The sequence below is a fragment of the Lissotriton helveticus genome, chromosome 8 (genome assembly GCF_964261635.1).
Source record: "Lissotriton helveticus chromosome 8, aLisHel1.1, whole genome shotgun sequence".
Lineage (NCBI taxonomy): Eukaryota > Metazoa > Chordata > Amphibia > Caudata > Salamandridae > Lissotriton > Lissotriton helveticus.
The window spans coordinates 19,678,256-19,699,474 of NC_136069.1; the positions used below are offsets into that span (position 1 = coordinate 19,678,256).

A 21,219-nucleotide genomic window follows, 5' to 3' on the forward strand; every position below is an offset into this window, starting at 1 on the left:
TCAATACGGAGGCCAAGGTCCTGGCTAAGGCTCTGGCCAATAGACTTAAGCCTCACATTTCAGATCTGGTCCATTCGGACCAGGCGGGCTTTATGCCCCGCAGGGCGACTCGACACAATATTAGGCGTGCCCAAGTAGCAATATCAGCCTGGAGGAGTCTGGGGGAGCAGACAGCGTTATTTTTGGAGGACATGGACCGTGCCTTTGATTCCCTGAGTTGGACGTATTTGTTTGCCTTGTTGCGACGCCTTCATTTGGGCCCGCGCTTCTTGGCCTATGTACAGCTGCTGTACACTGACCTCACGGCCTCTGTGCGTGTTGGGAGTGCGGTTTCTAGGTGCTTCTCGGTTCGGCGAGGAACGCGGCAGGGCTGTCCCCTCTCCCCCTACCTGTTCGCGCTCGCGAAGGAGCCCCTGGTGGCGTGCCAGCTCAAAGGCTTTCGGTGGTCCTCCGGTCTTACTGACAGGATAGCACTATAGGCGGAGGACGTGTTGTATTTCCTTACCGACTCGGATCAGTCGGGGCCGCGGCTGCTGCGCATTTTGCAGATATTTGGTGAGTCCTCGGGCCTCTATGTGAACCCGGGTAAGTCAACGCTGTGGATACTCAGTGGACAGCAGCGAGTTGGAGATTGGGCGTCAGACCTGCAGTTGGCGTCGGGAGGGATGAGGTACCTGGGGGTATATTTGTCGGAGGAAGCGGTTGTCTCCCGGGACCACAACCGCACGCGCGAGGACATGAGGGCGTGGTCCCGCATGCCATTGATCATCTATGGGAGGTCAGCTATTTTTAAAATGGTTGCGCTCCCGCGTCTCGTGTATCAATTACAGAATCACCCACATCTGATTCCGCCTCGCTGGTTTCAACAAGTTAACTCAGCACTAGGTGGGTTTTTATGGGAGGGGGGGATGGTACGGGTGGCGTTACGGACGTGCTTCTTATCTTCTTATACGGGGGGACTTGCCACATCAGATGTACTTTCTTACTATGAAGCGGCCCACCTATTGGTCTTAAATGATTGGTGGTATGGGGACAGGAACGATCCAGGCTACGCAGTGGAGCGGCACTTTATGGGCTCGGCGTCCGTCCATACATTTTTATACTCGGCGCCGCTTCGGCGGGGTCTTCCATCTGCCACACAAGTGGTTTTCTCTGTTTGGAGGCAAACGCTGCGCAGATTGGGTTGGTGGAATGTGCTTACTCAAGAAACCCCTCTTTGGCACAATGGTCGCCTGCCCCAATTAGATGCTATGCTGGGCTTCAGGGGGTGCGATGCGATAGGAATCTCCTCACTAGGAGACGTGATGTCGGGCTGCTTTCTGAAGTCCTTTCAAAACCTACAGGACGAATTCGGGATGCCCCGTTCCCAGTTTTTTCAGTACCTCCAGTATCGGCATGCACTGACGCCATATGTGACCGGCCTAGAGCAACTCCCAGAATTCAGTCCGCTGGAAGCCAAGCTGTTCATGGGGGAGTTGCCAGACAAAAAACATTCCTGTATATATCAGACGCTGGTTCGGCATTGTTCTTCCGATTTGCAGAGACTTCGGGTTGCGTGGGTGGGGGATGTGGGGGACTTAGAAGAAGACTGGGTGGATTTCCACACGCCTGCGACTGATACAATTTAAATACCTGCACCACACCTATTTCACCAGGGAGCGTCTATAGAGGGCGGTCATGATAGGCTCCCCGACTGTCTTCGGTGCGGGTCAGAGGTGGGCACACTCTTACACACTACATGGGGATGTTCAGCGCTAAATAGATTCTGGACGGGGGGTTTCAGATGTTTATCCGAGGTGTTGGCTTGGGAGCTTCCCCGGGACCCGAAAATGGCCTTGCTGCATGTTATGGAGGGGGTAGGGGATAATCGATATAAACGCCATCTGTTGTTACTTGGGCTGACATTGGCGAAATGAGATATTGCTAAAGCTTGGAAGGGGTCCCAGGCCCCGCCTTTGGCCGCCTGGAAGAACGGCATGGACTTTGTATGGGATTAGAGCAACCCATCTTTCTGGCCAGGGGGTGCCCCCGCAAGCACTTCAAGATATGGAAGAGGTGGGCTGACTATTGGGGGCTGGACTTGGACCCCCCACCTGAGAGGGCCGCCCTCCCGACAATCTGACCGATGGACCTCTGGTTATGCTCAGGTGACGATTTGATGGACTTAGCGTGTATTTATTTTAGATATTGCTTTTTTTGTTAATCAGTAATGGCAGCAGCGCAACTGAGGGGAGGGGTCTGGGGGGGTTGTATTTTATAAAAACGTCTGACGATGCCATCATTGCTTAAATACTGTGTGCAGCAGACTCCGGGGTATGGAGCTATGCATTCTTTGTATGTGCAGACGAATAAACTTTGTTTTAAAAAAAAAAAGTCACTACCGAAAATGAAGGGGGCGGGTTTAGGGGAATGTGGAGAAACACACATCGCTGCGTAGCACCCTATCTTGCACCTGGTATAGATTTGGCTCATGCATTCCGGTCCTGAAGACAGGAAACAAACAATTTTACTAATAATTCTCCTGAACCATCTGCCTGTTTTACACTTCCCCAGGCTACCAATGGAGTAACAAACCCACAGACTGCCTGGTTTACACTTCCACATGCTCCTACTGTTCTTAAAAGTGGTCTGGTTGACGGACACCTTCTTTTGATGCTGGCTATGCTACAATTTCTCATAACTACTAAACTGACATTGATCTTCTGACGTCTGCAAACTTTAAAAATGTTTTTAGAGTCGAACCTCAATAAAAGTGATATTGCAAGACAACAAATGACCAAGCTGATAAGCTGCAGAGTGGGGAATTGTACATTTGCCTGATCCTTCGCAGACTACTCTGTATCAGTAGTGCTGTTAGTTTATGTGGTTCAGTTGAAAACCTTAGCAACAAAATTTTAAAATCCCATGTTGTAGGGGTCTCTGCCCCTCATTTATTTCAACAAATAATCCTTACGACAGTAGGATCCTGTTTTGTGCACAGCTTTTGCAAATCAAGAACGCCTGAGATCATTTACTGCTTGGAAAGGGATTTAATAAAGATTTCAAGTCGACTGGACACTTCATGGTCTGAAGGGGCCTTGAAGCAGGATGGAGTGCTAAGTCAAAAACCCTAATAAATATAAACGAAGGGCTAGCGAACACTACGTCGATCACATCCCTAATCATATTTTCTCTTTAGGATTACAGTAACCTGGAAGCATGCTATTCTATTCGCTACTTTAAAGACCCAACTGGTGAATGATGTCATAACAGGTTTTGGGATCTAGCCAGGCAGGAGACAAACAGACATACCAGAACCTTTATTATTGGTCATTTTGAGGATGTAAGACTGGGTCAGAATCTGCAGCCTTTTAAACACTTCTTTCTTGATCATGCCACATCTTTCAAACTTCCTCAGAGTTATAACCATTATAATAAATGTCAGTTTCATTTACACATAAACATACCTTAGCTGCCAGCTCCTCTTCGATCTCACTGCGTTCTCAACGAAGTGCAACGATCAGAGAATCAACTCATGTGGCACCACAATTGTTAAACACAATTTTTAACAATGAATTGTAATTACCAGCATAAACTGCATGCTTCCATATCCCTCTCCTCTACCTGTCCAATCCTCAATAGTCAACAGGCTTCAAAGGCAACTACAAAAGTACCTTCTTCTCCTTCATGCATTCTGCCTGTGCCGCGTCCAGGCGGGATCGGAAGTGCTCACAGTCCATCCTCAGCAGCTCCACCTCCTTCTCCTTCTTCTCTACGGCTGACAAGGGGAAAATTGTGTCACACTCACAAGACAGTGAAAGGGGAACCAAGAGGAGGCTGTGACATGATACTACCGATAAAAGAAGAACATGGTGAACATGTGAAATCAGTATGACCAGGGGCAGCAAGGTGAGCATCAAAATGAACATACGCAGGGGAATAAACCAAATTGAGGTTCTATAGATTCAAGAGTTGTAGGTCTTCTAAAGACAATACAGCTGTTGAGATGTGCAGAGGAAGTGACTTTCCTTCCGCAATCGAATGCATAACATCACTTGGAGCACGTTTACAACGGCATGCAGACTCATCGCGCCTAGTTCTAAAGTTAGAAAAGTGCTCCAGTCAATGTATGCCAATGTTTGAAGTTTATTTCTGTCCGTTTTGAAAATCACAAAGACGTCCAGCAGTAGATCTGGCATGCTGTGGCTGTTCAAGCTTCTGAAGCACAGTTTGGTAAATGTATATGAACTCCATAATAAATCCAAGCAAATCAATGTTCACATATATAAATGCAATTATCAGGCAATACTGATGTACAATAAAGATTATTTTTAAAACAGCTGGCATTTAACTAATACAATCAATAGCACATAATAAAACAGACAATATTCAATCCAAGTAATAAAGAGAAAAACTAACGAATATGTAAAAAATATATAGGAGAGAGAGAAATAAGACACCAGCATATGTGTATTGCAGTGGTGCCGATCAGCTCTGGATCATTTGACAAGATACATGATGTCTCAGAAAACGACGCATCCATGATAACATAATGTTAAACAGATTCTGCACTCAAAATAGGTTAACATGTATCGGTGGGATTGAGAAATTATTGCAAAGTTCTTCAGGAGTAACATGGGCATTGCTCACTCCTTCATATAGAACAATATCAATCAGTGAGATAAATAATTTCTTAACTGGGCTTCGTCTAAATTTTGAGCATGCCGGATGTAAATATAATTCGTTTAAAACCAGGAATGGGACCATAAGGGGAATCAGCGGTTCTTTCATATATATGAGTTTGAAAAAGTAGAAACTGGTCTGAGGTGACTTGTGATCCAGCTCAGATGCCTAGAAGTCTAGTTGTGGACTGTAACTTGGAAACAGGGCCAAGGCAGATCTGAATACAGCTAGCTAGTTCCTGTTTCCTAATCATGGCCCTGCCAAGCTAAAAAAACAATGGACTGGAATGGGACTCTAGTGATTACTAGTGGTCGGAATTAAATCAAGTGCTCCTCCCATCACTTTTGTGCTGGCTTCTTGACAGAAATAAACCAGTCATTCTATTCATGGTGAGAACATGACAGTCATAATTTGTGAATGTGCACAAACTAACAGTATTGTGGGCCAGAGCCAACATCAAGCAAGACTTACACACAGTTGTCTTAATTTTCCACAACTACAAAGTCTCAACACTTACTTAACCGTCAAAAGACTTTATGCTCGGGATGCGTGGCTAACAGCCGATCAAAATAGCTGCTTAGTTGAAGAGCTCCGGGGACGGTGTAGCCCTTCACGTTAACCCGACCATTTATCCGCTATCCCAAGACACTCCAAGGCACGGATCGGCGAAATCCCGGAATAAACCCGATATCGGGAAGTGCTTGCAATCGTGTGAGGCCCGTGGCGGCCTACCATCTGAGCAGAGACCGGGGCCTGGCGTGATTTGAGACCCGCGATTGAGGCGGGGGAGCGGCGGACCAAGACGAGTGTTGCCCCGTGGGCGGAGGATGGATCCGGCGCCAACGCGACTTACGGTGATCCACTTACCCCCCGGGGGGCCTGAATTAGCTGACGGCGGTGAGCGGCATTGCAGGAGGAGCGGCACTTGTGCGGTGAGGCCGGGAGCTCGAACACTGTCTGGGGGCCCGGATCGGGACAGGTCGTGGTTACTCTCGTCCCAAATAGAGTGGCAGCAAAGTGCGTGGCAGCAACTGCGGGGGTGCTTGCAACACCGGGAGTAGTGGACCGCCCCGGTCCCCCCTCCCACCCCCTCCCTCGGATACTGGCACATTGGATAACCAGCATGCCTGATATAAAATATTGACACTGGGAGACCCCTTGATCGGCCATCGTGCTACAGGGGACAGGGGAGCAGTGAGCACAAGACTAGAGACCACACTTGCAATCAGACATTGATACAGGCTTCCAGGCTCGGAATACAAGATCGCAGGGACACACCCCTATAAGCCATTATCACTCCACGTACCAGCACCAGTGTATGAACCTGCACCTACCGACCGGCAAGGACCGCACGCCACGAAGGCGATTAACGCTGCGTACTACGTCGCAAAACCCGCCATCACCGACGCCATGTCGGGCAGAGGCCCGCGAAATCAAACTACACAGGCCAAACTGGACAAATATGCCTACGACAAAGGCCTTCCGCCGCTTCCGGAGGGGCGCGCCTCCACAGGTAAGGGGGCAGAAGGCAAGGGGTCAAAAAAGGTGACACTAGAGGACATTATGGCGGCCCTTTCGAGCGTCCAGACAACAGTGGGAACGATCTCAACGGATGTCACGCTACTCCGAGCGGACTTTCACAAAATCGCGGACCGAGTGAAGGAAGTAGAAATAGTCACTGAGTCTTTGGTAACGGATACCACGGAAATGCAGAAAGCTTTGTCCCGACTGGAGGTGGAAAACAAACAATTAGCGGAGAAGCTTAATGACCAAGAAGGGCGCTCGCGCCGGAACAACGTACGTATTCTTGGTATACCGGAAAGCGAAGGTGCCCAAGCTATGGACCTCTATGTCGAAGATTTGGTGAAAACGCACCTGCAGCCCAAAGGCCTCTCCAGTTTTTTCTCGGTTGAGAGAGCACACAGGGTTCCGAGCGGGAGGCCTAAACCGGGGGCACCTCCCAGGCCGGTGCTCGCTAGACTCTTCAATTTCCGAGACAGGGACGCCATTTTACAAACAGCGAGAGTCTCCCCACCAATTCGGATCAACAATTCACAGATTGCCTTCTTCCCAGACTATACAGTAGCGGTTGCCCGCCGTAGGCACAGTTTTTTGGAGGTGAAAAAAGCACTGCGAGCACAGGAATTGCCCTATTCTATGCTGTTTCCCGCCCGGCTCAGAGTGGTAGCAGAGGGCAAAACATGGTTCTTCGAGACTCCGGAAGAGGCATACGACTGGCTTGAAGGTTGGAGACAAGTTGACAAACCACGACGCGGGACTAGGGGCCGTCACAGCCGAGAAGAGGAGGAAGACGCAAATAACCAAGCAGCAAGCCGCCCGGACCCGACCCACTCACCACGGTCGGAAGCGGAAGAGACCGGTCAGGAATAATCATGCGAGCCCGATACTTCCCGGGAGATAACTCCCATCAGGACAAAGCACCGGTCGTGCCGACCTTGGACACTGGGCTGAGGCGGGCCATGGAGGGGAAGAAGGACTAGGACCTCCACTGGACTCTTTACCCCCGTCAAGCAAGTACTATGGTTGGGGAGAAGCACTCTGCTGAGTTGGGGTGGCGGGCGGTTTTCAGCCCGTTAAGTAGGGAGGCAGGGAGGGAAGGGGGGATAATGGAGAGGGAAGTTTCGATTTTGTTTAGCATAGTTCTAGTTTGTAGTGGCAGTGATGATAGAGCAGAGAAACGTTTGACCAGCGGCTTATTGATGGAGTTGGTTAGGCAGCAATTCATGGTATCCATACACCACACCCATGGCATTAGGTTCACAACCTGAAGGTGCCACGAACGTACCCCTAGATGCTCCGATAACCCCTCTAAAATTTGTCACGTGGAACGTCCGAGGGCTGGGAGATAAAATTAAAAGGGGTCTGGTACTGCAGGCCCTGAAACGCCAAGGCCCTGCATTAGCGCTACTGCAAGAGACGCACCTCACAGGGACGGCATGTAAAGCACTGGACAGATGGAGATATAAAATGGCAGTGCATTCCGAGTTTTCCTCGGGTTCAAGGGGGACAGGCATTTTGGTAAGGAAAACCCCCCCCATTATAGTTCTTCAGACTAAGACGGACGACCAGGGGCGGTTTGCAGCACTACAGGGTCAGTGGGAAGGCAGACTCATTAATGTAGTGTCAGTATACATTCCACCAGCGTTGCACACAGTGGCATTCCCAGCATTCAGCGACTTCCTCCTGGCACTGCCAGAGGGGGACATTGTCATTGGGGGAGACTTCAACGCAGTAATAGACACCACCGTAGATAAATACCCGGCTAGGCTTCCGACACCGGGAACCTCTCGCCTCCAAAGTTTCGAGGAGGCAATGGGACTCGTTAACGTTTGGAGGTGCACACACCCTACGGCTTGCCAATACACGTACCACTCCACTGTACATAACAGTCTATCTAGATTGGACTACTTCATGATGCTAGATGCCAGCCTAGAAAATGTAGAGGAGGTAGAAATCAAGCCCGAGGCATCTCAGACCACTCCCCGGTGATACTGACTTACTCCTACCGCCAAAGGGCTCGCCGGAAAATATACCCCATTTACCCCGGTTATCTCCATGTCCCCGAAATCAAAAAAGAACTCTGTAAAGTCACAAAATATTTCTTTGCAGAGAATACTACGTCGGTTGTGTCGCAATCCAAGTATGGGAAGCGTACAAAACCGTCCTTAGAGGACAGGCAATAGCATCGATCACAGGGCACAAGCGGGCAAAACAGAGGGAACTGATAGATTTAGAATTAGCACTGCAGGCTGCTGACACAGATTACTCAACAGACCCCACACCAGATAAGGCACACACTTTGCAACTTCGGCAACAGCAGCATAAGGACTACCTGCAAGAGAGGACGGTGACCAACCTGACAGCGTTCAAACATAAAATATATGATGTAGGTGATAAAGCTAGGAAAATGTTAGCCTGGCTCGATAAACGGGAGTAGCGCTAGGGGTATACGACATATACGGCAAGTGGGGGGACAACTCACGACAGACCCAGAAATAATTGTAAATACGCTGGCAGATCATTTCCGAGTAGTCTACACACCGACCTCGGATGTAACAGAGGCAGAGGTTGCGGAATCTCTGCGAACAATTGAGATGCCAACGCTGACACCGGAAGCTTCCTTGGAATTAGAGATAGCACTAACGACCGAAGAGTTACAGTTAGCAATTAGATCAATACAGTCCGGCAAAGCATTAGGACCCAACCGGATTCCCATTGAATGGTATAAACAAACAACAGAGACTGTGGCCCCGCCTCTATTGGCAATGTACAACGAAACTTTAGAGAAGGGTGAGCTGCCGCTGGACCAGCGAATAGCAACAATAGTGGCGATCCCAAAACCTGGTAAGGACCCGTCTGAATGCACCTCCTACCGCCCGATATCTCTACTAAACGCGGAAGCTAAGATTTTAGCTAAACTGTTAGCGAACAGGTTGATGGCCCACTTGCCATACTTAATACACCCTGACCAATCGGGCTTCATGCCAAACAGGAACACGGCCCTCAACCTCAGACGCCTAAATGGAGTACTAGCAAAGGCTCCCTCGTTGTTGGAACCGGCGGTGGTATTGTCCCTAGACGCAAAAATGGCATTTGATATGGTGGAATGGCGATATCTCTTTGGGGTTCTCCCACATCTGGGATTTGGTCCCAAATTTTGTGCATGGGTGAGGCTCTTATACACGAGACCTCTAGCCCGGGTGACGGCTAATGGGCACTTATCGGGCGCGATACCGTTAGCAAGAGGGACGCGCCAGGGCTGCCCTCTATCGCCGCTCTTATTCGCGCTTGTACTAGAGCCGCTGGCGACACTGATTAGGAAGGCCCCATTGCTAAAAGGAATTCGGTGGAAAGAGGGATGGGAGGATCGTCTCTCATTATACGCCGATGACATACTGGTGTACCTCACAGATCCAGACCACTCAATACCAGAGCTCCTTGACATCTGTGATAACTTCGGGACAGTGTCAGGGTACACAATAAATTGGCCCAAATCGATACTCTATGTACTGAAGGGACCCACGCCACAACTCCCGGCAAGTTGCCCGTTGGTGGTTGCTAGTGATTCCTTTAAGTACTTAGGAATACATATTACACAAGACGAAGCAGAATTCCACTTCAGGAATCTGGCACCCCCTCTGGAGCGATTAAGGAGAGATGTGATGTACTGGGCGTCTTTGCCCCTTACGCTCCTCGGTAGGGCAGCATTGTATAAAATGATGGCCCTACCCCCGTTTCTTTACGCCCTTGATAATACGCCTTTCCGGTCTCGCCCCGATACTTCAAGCAAATAGCTGCACAAGTGTCAGTACTTCTTTGGGTCCACCGGCCCGCTCGCATAGCACAGGCAAAACTACACAGAAGTTGGTATAATGGCGGGATAGCGCTCCCTAACATACAATTATATTATTGGGCGGCTCACCTCAAGGTCATTAACCAGTGGATTCATGCGCCCCAAGATGACCCAGCGTATAGGGCAGATAGAGCACAATTGGGAGAACAAAACATACTAGCGATCCTCTATAATAAAGGGCTAACACTGAAACTAAAGGGCCCTACACGACACACAGCCACATTATGGCACACAGCGCAAACACGGTTGGGATGGAGAGGGGTTATAACCAAACTTACCCCACTCTGGGACACAAAGAAACTGGGACAGCTGCGGAACAGCAAGGGATTTACACAGTGGGACAACACAGGCATCTCCACGGTAGGGGATTTGTGGGACAAAGGAACTGTGATACCATTTACCCAACTTCAGCAACAATATGAACTAGGCCCGACTGAGACCTATAGGTATGTACAGATAAGACATGCGTTGTTAGCGGCGATCCCACCAGATACTGATGTCCCCGAGGCCGCCCCGCTGGAAGACCGGATACTTACTGATTACATGCAGAAAAGCGCCACATCTCTTACATACAGAAAATTGATCAATAATCTACCAGACCCGACAGTCTCTCTGCGGGGCAAGTGGGTGGCGGACTTAGGGGACATAGAAGACTCAGAGTGGCAGGAAGCCCTGGCATCGCCCAGGGAGGTGGGAATCCCCGCACGGCTCCCGCTTATACAGCTTAAGATCTTGCATCAAATATACTATACCAGACTCACCATGCATAAATTACAAAGGGCACAACATCCATATTGTCTTAGAGGGTGCGGGGAGGAGGGTTCGTTCCTACATACCATATGGCAGTGTGCAGCATTAGCAGAATATTGGCGACAGGTACTGCGAACAATGTCACAGGTCATGGAGGTGTCCCTTCTGCCAGAACCGCGTAGGAGCCTACTTAACATATGGGAACCAAATGATCTAACGAGTCACGGGCAGATGTGGGTCAGGTTGGGACTAATGGTGGCGAAACTGAATATTGCGCAGAAATGGGGCGCAGTGGAACCACCCTCGTTGACAGCGTGGTGCCGAGATATGGATCTGACTATGATCACAGAACGAACAGTGTATGCTAGTCGGGGAAGCCCCCGCAAATGGACAAAAATTTGGGCAGCCTGAAATACTTACCGAGGGGACATCTGTGACCCACTGCCAGAGTCCGATAGGGATAGTTCAGATGAAGACTAGGGACAGGGTGAGAGGCCTGGGAGAGACTGCATTGCTGAAGGGATTATTACATTTTGTGCAACTTACTTTTGTTTATAACAGAAATGTATATGGACTTACGTACCCTAACTATATTGCGTGGCTTTCTGTATACTGTCATCATTGCCGCTCTGTTGATAATGTTAATAAAAACATTTTCCAAAAAAAACAAAACTTTATGCTCAGTTATTTAAGGTTTTTCAGAGAGTGGAGTATCGAAGAGCACAGACGAGCTTACAGTGTGGAGTTTAAAAAGGGGGTATATGGTCAATTAAAATTGTTATTCTACAAAAAAGCAGAATTGAGGAACAAATGAATTACAACGCAAGAATACGTCAACCAGGAAAGCATGTATGTCGGCGAAATGACCATACCAGTAAGAGAGAAAGGTCCCCGCTTGTGCAGACAGTTATACCACCACTGAACCATTTCCGTCGTCCTGGGTTCCCTTCTTTTTTTGCCCTCCAGTGACTCACAGATTTGTGATGCTTGGAAGACTAGCTCCATGATATTCCTTTCTCCTCAGCAGAGGCCTACACTCGGCTGCATTGGTGGTACATACAATGTGTCCCAATCCTACTCCGTAGCACTCTCGTCACCAGGTTATGGCAGTAGACTGATCGTTGTTGGCAGTCGATCGGTATTGAAGGTCACGTGCTTTTTTACCTACACACCTCATGGGGCATTTAGCCTTCTGAGGCAAAAATGTATTCAATGCCCTTTTAATGGACTTCCCCTTTGTAAGTGATGAGGGACTTTTGATATTTTTTAAATGTGTAGTAGAGATTGTAAAGATTGTGTAATTTGACATGTACAAGATGACTGCAACACAACATCGTAGTTTACTTTACTAGGATCAGTCTTTGTGAACGTGATCTTTTACTTGTATCCGTCACTGTGGCCTATTGCTTGGAGACCTTGTTACATTGTTCACCTGGTGGGGAGTGTGTTAGAATCCTCTTCTAGCCTTCTCCTAAGTCGAGCAACAGTCTCTGCAACCCCCCAAGAACACCCCACTTGATCTGCTGATGCCCGAGTGAGGATGAACCACCAGTCCATCCTTTTCTCTCCGAGTAAGATCTCTTGTGAACAATCCCACCCACCGGCTACTGCTCCGATTGCTTTACAGGTCAAAATCTCAATAAGTGATGAACTTTGATATGACACTGGCTTGTTGTTAGTGTCTTCGACTTTGGCCCTCTCGACCACTACTTGGGGACACTTTAGACTTCGAGAAGGAGTCTGTTTGACAGCAGCTCAGGCCCTCTTTTATTGCTCCCACTAAAGAACAAACCAAGCCTAATGGGACACGAGGACCAGCTAAAGTTACTGTTCTCTGCCTGCAGATGAGGAACTGTTGGGAGCCAGCAAATGAGTTAAAAGGATCTACAGCTGTGCTATCCAGGACCAAACAAAAAACAGAAACAAAGATGAGCTAGAAAAGTGCCTTGCATGCTTTGTCATCTGTGCAAATCCTCAGTACATGTCCTACCCGAGGCTAGTAGCAAGCTGTGCCAGTGACCTATGCTGTACTTTGAGTGCATCTTTGGTAAGTCATCCTGGTGTAAAGTGAAACACCGCCTGCCCGCGCAATTTGACTTCCTGGGACGCTTGTGGCTAATCAGGTCTGTGAGCCCACAAGCTTTCACCTTTCGATTCACGAGTCCTGTTGTGCCATACAATAAACAATTATGGTTGAGCAAATCTCAAAGATTGCCTGAATCATCTACAATTTCTCTGTTCTCTTTTGGGAACACAGATATTTGCATACAAAGAGCTTCCCTTGCTTTTTGTTTGGAGAGCTACACAATTCAATTCCATTTTTTATTATGATTTGGATCTCCTAAGAGTTCCACATGAAAATATACAAATAAAAAAGCTCTGATTTAACAAATCATCCAGAGCTATAATAACAGTAACAAAATAAATCCATAGCAATTCGAGATACAAGCAGCTGACTAAAACTAAATGTGCAAGTATGCGAATATTAGAACAATTTCACCATTGTAATGGAATACTGATAAAGACAGTTTGGGTCGAACTGTACTGTTAGATACTCTAAAAACTTTAACTTCATTATACAGTGTCTTACAATTCTATATATAATTTAATTGCAAGGTATATACAGAGACCTAACCGTTCAGTTTTCACAGTACATACTAAATTCATAAGTGCGCACAAGATCATTAAAAGTGAAAATGCAAAAACATCCTGTAACAATTTCTTTTAAAATAAAATGTGAATCTTGCTCAGCCGGACCCCAGGGAAAAATACAAGCAGTAGCCTAAAAGATGCAAAATACATTCATTATGCGAAGCAGCCTATGTGGCAGCATACATGATATCGCAAGTGCATACCAACTATACCCATTCCATTAATCCTTTGATCCTTTAGGGAGCCAACTAACTAGAGAGGTGTAATTCAGATTGTACCAGTAAATTCTATGAAATATTGTTCATAAAGGACCTTTTACAGCATACCACAGCCTACTTCTTCACATTAGTTCTTATCTAAAATATAATTAAAAATTCTTTAAAAAAGATAGATTTTAAAACATACTTGTTCAGAGGGGGGGCCAAAAGGAAATTTCGGGCCTCCTCGACTGTGGCGATGTTATATTTTAAATACAATGGCCTCAGCAAACAACGTCGTATTGGTTGTAATAGCGGACAGACAAATAAGACATTATATAAATCCTGTACCCAGCTTTGTGACAAAGTCTGTAATGCCTTGCTAATCCCTCCCACACCCTGTTATCCTTCGTAGGGGCAGCAGATTGATCTTTAACAGGATAGTTCTGTGCACTCCGTGAGGGACATTCCATACAACATACGGTTGAGGTTGTTTATAAATACTACTCCCAGCTATTGTATCATTGACCTAAGCCGAAGGCAGTAACTCTTTTACAACAGACTTCATAAATGGTCTTTTTAATTAGGATTTTCAAAGCTTGTTTTGGTGAAGAGCCTACGCTACTTAGCCCAATCCCAAATAAACCTGCCGCTTTCACATAATTCCTAAAAACAACGCCTTTCCCCTTCAGGCTTGCAAATGTTTCCTGCCTTAGCGCTGCCCGTAAAGGGTTCTCATCGCTGTTCAGTAAGCATTACTCCACCTCCCACATTCGGCCATGGCAAACACATAGGTCGAGAGGAGCTCGAAATCAAGCCTGATCGCTGCTATGGGGGCTGCTCTATTCAGATTACAGATCTGGCGCCGAATACACCCTTCCACTTCTCAAATGTGAACCCACTGCTGTTCGTCCACTAGTTCACAAGCGTAACTCAGTACTGGCGGGATTTTAATTTTGTATACTGATAAAACGTGTTCAAAGTGTCTTTGCCCGCAGCATTCGTAAAATCTACCTATTGCGCATGCCTGAGATATTGCCTTACTTCTCCATTGGTCAGTACGATCACTGCTAGAACATCTGCTTGTAAAAATTCTTCCTAGGTACAGGTACAATTTCACTACATCAATTTTGCCTTTCTCCAGGAACCAATGCATATTTTTCCTGACTCTACAACCCTGATATCTAAAAATCCAAATTTTTCTTTTTTTAAATGATCATCAGCATAGCAGGCTAACTCATTAAGGTGCCTTTGAAGTCCTATCGGGTTAGATCCATCAGGATGGTGTCAGCCGCATAAAGCAGACAACTCAATTTCATCGTTCCTCATTTTGGGGGATCCCCTTTAAACAGCCCAACCCTACTCGGCAAGTCATTTATATAAAGAGAGGGGAGGGGATAATAGGCACCCTTGCTTCAACCCATTGCGAGTCTCTACTTTATTCGACAGGCACTGATTACCCCCTATCAAAACCTGATCCAAGTTGAGGAGTGCAATGCTATAATCAGACACGACAAATGCATAGGGATCCCTATTGCAGCCAATTTCCTCTACAGTCTACCCGGTCGAAAGCTGTGGAGAAATCTATAAATGCAGTGTTACAGGGCTATTCCCATACCCACTGGGTATTTTTCAATCAGGGTTTGCAAGGTAGTAATATTATCTAATGTAACGCTATGCTTAGGAAACCCTGCTTGCTCTGCCGGGACGAAGTTATTTCCAAAAACCCAATCCGGGAGATGCAAAAGTATGCTTTAAGCAAACAATTTTCCGGTCGCATCTAGCAGTGCGATTTGCCTAAAGCTGGCAGGGGCCGGTCTGGGACCCTTTTTAGGTCTCACCTGGCGACGCAGCGTGAAAGCGCTGTCGCCAGCGAGATCTATTGTCACTGACTTGCCTCTCGTGGGAGACAGGAGATGGGCACGCGCAGGACAGACTGGAAATGTAAACGCGCGCGTTCACCAATTACAGTCATGCGATGTGCCCATCTCCTGTCCCCCTTCCGTCCCCGCACGCCATGCAATCTGCTGCATGCCTCCCATTCAACCCCACTCACCGGGGGACTCTACGCTGCTCTGTGGCTGGCTTATCATGTCTCTCGCTGGACTTCCCTCTGCGGAGTGGGCTCCTTCATGCCGGTTGTAACACGCGGGGCTCCTTCAGCTCACGCGAGCCCTGGATACTTCTTGCTGCGTGCTCCATGCCCCGCCCATGTCACAGGCAAGGTTGTCAGCACGCATGCTCAGCTCGGGATGGCGTGCTTTCGCTTTCTCTCCCTATGGCGTGCTTTTGCTTTTCCTGTTCGGGATGCTGCGCTTGAACTTGGCAACCCCTCTGCCGGAGATCCCGCGGGCTGCACCTGCCTATGATGAGGAGGCCCCGGGCTCCATCGGCCCCTCCCCGCGGCGCGGGGGCATCGTGCAGCGCATCGACAAGCTCTACGCGGGACGAGTCCCCGGCATCGCTGCACTTCAGCACCGCCTGCCTCGGGCAGCGCCTGGCGGGCAGGCGTAGGGGGCGCTGCCTCTACCGGGGCACGGTGGACGGCAGTCCGCGGCTGTCTTAAGCCTGTGTGGGGGTCTGGACGGCTTCTTCGCCATGAAGCATGCCCACTACACCGTGCGCCCCCTGGGCAGGGCGGCAGACGGCGGCATCTACTGGGAACGCTCCGGGCCGCTGCTGCACGTCTTCACCAAGGGGGCGCTTCAGCTTCCAGAACCTGCCTCCCCCGCTGGAGAGCTGCAGGACCCCTGGCCAGCGGAGCAACACCACTACCGCAGCCCCATCCCCGGCAACCCAGAGGCGCAGCCGCAGGTCTGTGTCCAAGGCCCGGCACGTGGAGCTGCTGCTGGGGGCCGACAAGTCCATGGCCAAGAAGAAAACAAGTTACTTACCTATAACTTTAGTTCTCCAGTATTGGAAGCTTTCATAGATTCACATGCCTGAATCATTCCCCGTCGTCGAGACGGGAGTCTCCGGTATATAAAAAAGCAATGCTTAGTAGTATAGCAAACTGAAAAGAGGCCTAGGCCTATTTCCCTTTTGCAACCCATAGCCTTTGTTATGTAAAAAAGGCCCAAACTTTTCACTGAACCAATCAGAGCTCCTCACCCTCTAGAACACTCCTGAGAGAACCTTCTGCCCCTCAGATTTTCGCGCACTTGTGCATCCAGAACACTTGTGGTGCTAAATCCAAGGTGGGCCTCTTAGGGGAGGAGGGTGGGTGCATGTGAATCTAGGAAAGCTTCCAATACTGGAGAACTAAAGTTACAGGTAAGTAACTTGTTTTCTTACTCCAGTATTGGAACTTTCATAGATTCACATGCCTGAATCAGAATAGCGAGCAGTGAGATTACAAAGCACATTTCTCTGATACATTTCATAATCATGTAATACAACTTGAAAATCAAGAAGAATACCATACATATATATATATATATACACATATAAAATGTGACTTTGTAAAACAAGAGAAACTACGGATGGAGGGATGGAAAGAAGGCTCACCGTTACTGGATGATGATCCGGAGTACCGCCTCTCCCACCGCCGCATCCGACTATGAGGCTGCCTCCAAGCAGTAGTGCCTGGTGAAGGTGTGCGTAGATGCCCAGGTCGCTGCTCTGCAGATATCCTGGATTGGCACCCCTCCAAACAGTGCAGTGGATGTGGCCACTTCCCTCGTGGAATGAGCACGAACTCGTGCATTTAGAGGCTTTCCAGCAGCTTGATGACAGTAGACAATTGCACTGGAAATCCATCTGGCAATTCCCCTTTTAGATAAAGGGAAACCTTTCCTGGGAGCGCTGAAAGCGACGAAGAGCTGAGAAGATTTGCGAAAGCTCTTAGTTTCTTTTAAGTAGAACTTCATACATCTTTGAACGTTTAGTGAGTGTAACACTCTTTCCGCTGCTGTTGACGGATGAGGAAAGAAACGCTTTAACACCAACGGCTCATTCAGATGAAAATCAGTTGGCACCTTAGGAATGAATTTTGGATTAGTCCTAAGGATCATTCTCTCTTCCTGAAACTGTAGGAAAGGCTCATGAATTGTGAGCGCTTGCAGTTCATCTACTCTTCTCGCTGAAGTTAGTGCAATGAGAAGAGCCACTTTCCAGGACAAGAACTTAAGGTCCGCTCTGTGTATCGGCTCAAACGGTGGTTTCATCAACTGTGACAGTACTATATTGAGATTCCATAGTGGTGGTGGAGGCTTTACTGGAGGAAAGACCCTGAATAATCCCTTCATAAACTGTTTGATGATCCTTGATGACCATAAAGACGGGCCTGATGAAGACCTCCTGTAGCGGGATAACGCAGCCAAATGCACCTTGATGGAAGCGTGTGCCAATCCTGACTTTGCTAACAGCAGAATGTAAAGTATAATTTGATGAGGTGCAGCAGTAAGAGGGTGAATGTTATGTCTCTTACACCACAGACAAAACCTCTTCTATTTCATCCTGTAGGTTTTGTTGGTACTGGCTGCTCTAACTTTGGACAGGATTTTCCTACATTCGTGTGCGATGTCTAGATGACTAAACTCACAGTGTTCAGGAGAAAGGCTGCTAATCGCAAGGATTTCGGGTCCGGATGGAGCACCTGACCCCTGGACATTGTCAGAAGCGATGGAATTGGTCGCAGCCGAACTGGACGGTCCTCCGACAGCAGCAGGTGTTCCGTGAACCAGTGTTGTCTGGGCCACCACGGGCTATTAGGATCAGCCTGCACGGCTCTTTCCTGATCTTCACCAGTACGCGGGGGAGAAGAGAAATTGGAGGAAAACCGTAGGCAAAGACGACGGACCATGCCATGGAAAACGCATTCCCCCAAGATCCCTTCTGGGGAAGCCAGCTGGCAAAGTACAGGAATTTCCTGTTCTCTCTTGTGGCGAAGAGGTCCATTATTGGTGTTCCCCACCTTTGAAAGATGCTGTCCAGGGTCCCCTGGTCCAGCTCCCATTCGTGGCAGGACGATTTGAGCCTGCTGAGAGTATCCGCCTTGACGTTTTGATCTCCCGGGAGGTGTTCCGCTGACAATGATATTCCTTGTTGAAGAGCACATTCCCATATCTCCTGGGCCTCCTGAGATAGGGAGAGATCTTGTTCCCCCCTGCTTGTTTAAATAGTGCATCGCCGTAGTGTTGTCTGTTCTTACTAACACCGGCAAACTTCGTATTCGTGGTAGGAAGGCTTGCAACGCCAAGCGGATCGCCCTGAGTTCCAGCAGATTTATGTGCAATCGCTGCTCGTGTACCTTCCAACGACCGCTGACTTGAAGGTCCTGAAGGAAAGCTCCCCATCTTTCTAGGGACGCATCTGTCGTCACCACTAATGGAGCCACTCTTGAAAGAAAAGTCAGACCCTGAGATATATTTTCTTTTTGAATCCACCATGCTGCTGCCTGTACCATCACTGGTGTCACTCGTATTGTGTCGTCGAAGGATCCCTCCGCTTGACGCCACTGAAGATCGATCTGTTCCTGCCATGGGCGCATCCTTAATCTGCAGTGAAGCACCAGGGAAATGCAAGACGACATCATGCCCAGCAAGGATTTGTACCTGCGGACTGAAAGAGACTTTCTTTTTACAAAGTCTTGGAAGAGGGACACAATCCTCAGTTGCCTTTCTTTGGAGGGAAACGCCTTGTTGCAGTCCGTGTCTAGTATTGCCCCCAGAAATGTGATCACTCTTGTTGGCTGGAGGTTTGACTTTCCTTCGTGAAGAGTTAAACCCAGTTTGGCGAACAAATCCATGCAGGCCTGTGTTGACGCTCTGGCTTGTGCTTTCGATGGTGCTTTGACTAACCAGTCGTCGCGTCGAGGTAAGGAAATATTTGATGTTTTTGTTTCCTTAACACAGCCGCCACTGGAGCCAGGCATTTTGTGAACACTCTCGGCGCTGACTTTAGGCCGAATGGCAGTACCTTGAACTGGTAATGTCTTCCGGCTACTAAGAACCGAAGGTACTGTCTGTGTGCGGGATGGATCTGCACGTGGAAATACGCGTCTTGTAGGTCTGATGTAGTCATATGATCTCCTGGGTTCAATAACGGAAGGATGTCCTGTAGAGACACCATCCTGAAAGATTGCTTTTTGAGATAGGTGTTTGAGGATCTGAGATTCAGAATGGGACGCCATTGGAGCTTGTTTTTCTTGACAAGAAAAAAACGGGAGTAAAACCCCTTGTTCTCTTGGGCATTCGGTACCGGTTCTATTGCTCCCTTTCGGAGCATTGTCCGAATCTCCTGTTGGAGTTGATGCAGATGGTTGGCTTTCTGATGCATCGGTGGCATACAAGGGGGCGTTTGAAGAAATTCCAGGGTGTGGCAGAATTGACCAATTTTGAGGACCCATTGATCCGTTGTTATTTTTCGCCAATTTTGAGGATGGTGCGCAATCTTTCCACCCAGGGGAGCACTTGATCTCTGAAATGTTGACATAGCCGGAAGATGGAGGTTGTCATTGCCGTCGGGTGTTGTCCTTCCCCTGACGGCCACCCCTTCCTCTTGGAGCTGATTTCGTATATCCTCCGGATTGACACGGATTGTACTGTTGACGGTAAGGCTGCGATGAGGCAGAATAAGAGGAAAATCTCCCTTGTTGATATCCTCCTCTATAAGAGGACTGCCCTCTATCTCTGGAGCCACGAAAAGGGGCTTTTCTGTACTGCAGTGTTCCCAAAGCCTTTGCAGTATCGGTATCCTTCTTGATACTCTGCAGAGTATCATCAATATGCTTCCCAAATAGATCGTCTCCATTGAATGGGAGGTCTAGAATCTTGTTTTGAACTTTCGTCCTAAAAGCCGTTGCTCCTAGCCATCCCTGCCTGCGCAGGACTGCTGCTCCTCCCAAAGATCTAAATGCCGTTGTCGCTATATCCATAGCGCAGTCTATGACTTCAGCCGAAGTCCTTTCCCCTTCGAGGAGAATCTTCCTGGCCTCTTGCTTCTCTGGTTCCGGCACCTGGTTAATGTATGGAGACAGGTCACACCACATTTGCCTGTCGTACCTTCCCAAGATAGCGAGGGCATTAGCGGCTTTAACCAGCAGCGCCGACATTAAGGAAAAACGTTTTCCTGCATTATCCAGTCTCCTGCCCTCTCTGTCCGGAGGTGTCGTGATTGGAGCAGATGGGTTTCTGGACTTCTGCTGTGCCGCCTGAGTAATCACAGAATCCGGCTTGGGATGACCCAAAAGACAAGCTGGAGCATCTATAGGCGACTTATACTTTTTGTCTAGTCTGGCCAAAACCGGTGTCACCGTAGCTGGCGTCTCCATGACTTTTAAACCTTCCTCCCAAATATGACTCACGATAGGCAAGGATCGCACAGATTTGTGATACGATTCCTTGAAGTCATATAAAAAGCATTCGGCTTTATCTTCAGTCATGGTGAGTGCAAATCTCTTAGTGGCTCTTTCCATTAAATTATGAAAACCACCAATGTCCTCCGGTGGAGTATCTACTGGCTTTGGCGTAGGAGTTGAAGGTGAGGGGATGAGATAGTCATTCCATTCTGCACTCGGTTACGCAATCTCTCCATCCTCGTGGTCATCATCCGTGGTGTCGTGCTGTGAGTCTGGTGGTGGAG

General features: G+C 48.3%; 1 protein-coding gene across 4 annotated transcripts in view; it reads right to left on the minus strand.

The window, feature by feature from the left end:
• The window catches only part of HSF2BP (heat shock transcription factor 2 binding protein), a 251,031-nt gene that overhangs the window by 195,454 nt on the left and 34,358 nt on the right, over nt 1-21,219 (minus strand). For all 4 annotated transcript variants that reach the window (XM_078656400.1, XM_078656399.1, XM_078656398.1 and 1 more), the window contains one exon: nt 3,654-3,757. In XM_078656400.1, coding sequence (XP_078512526.1) covers nt 3,654-3,757 — 104 coding nt within the window. The remainder of the gene's footprint in view (nt 1-3,653; nt 3,758-21,219) is intronic.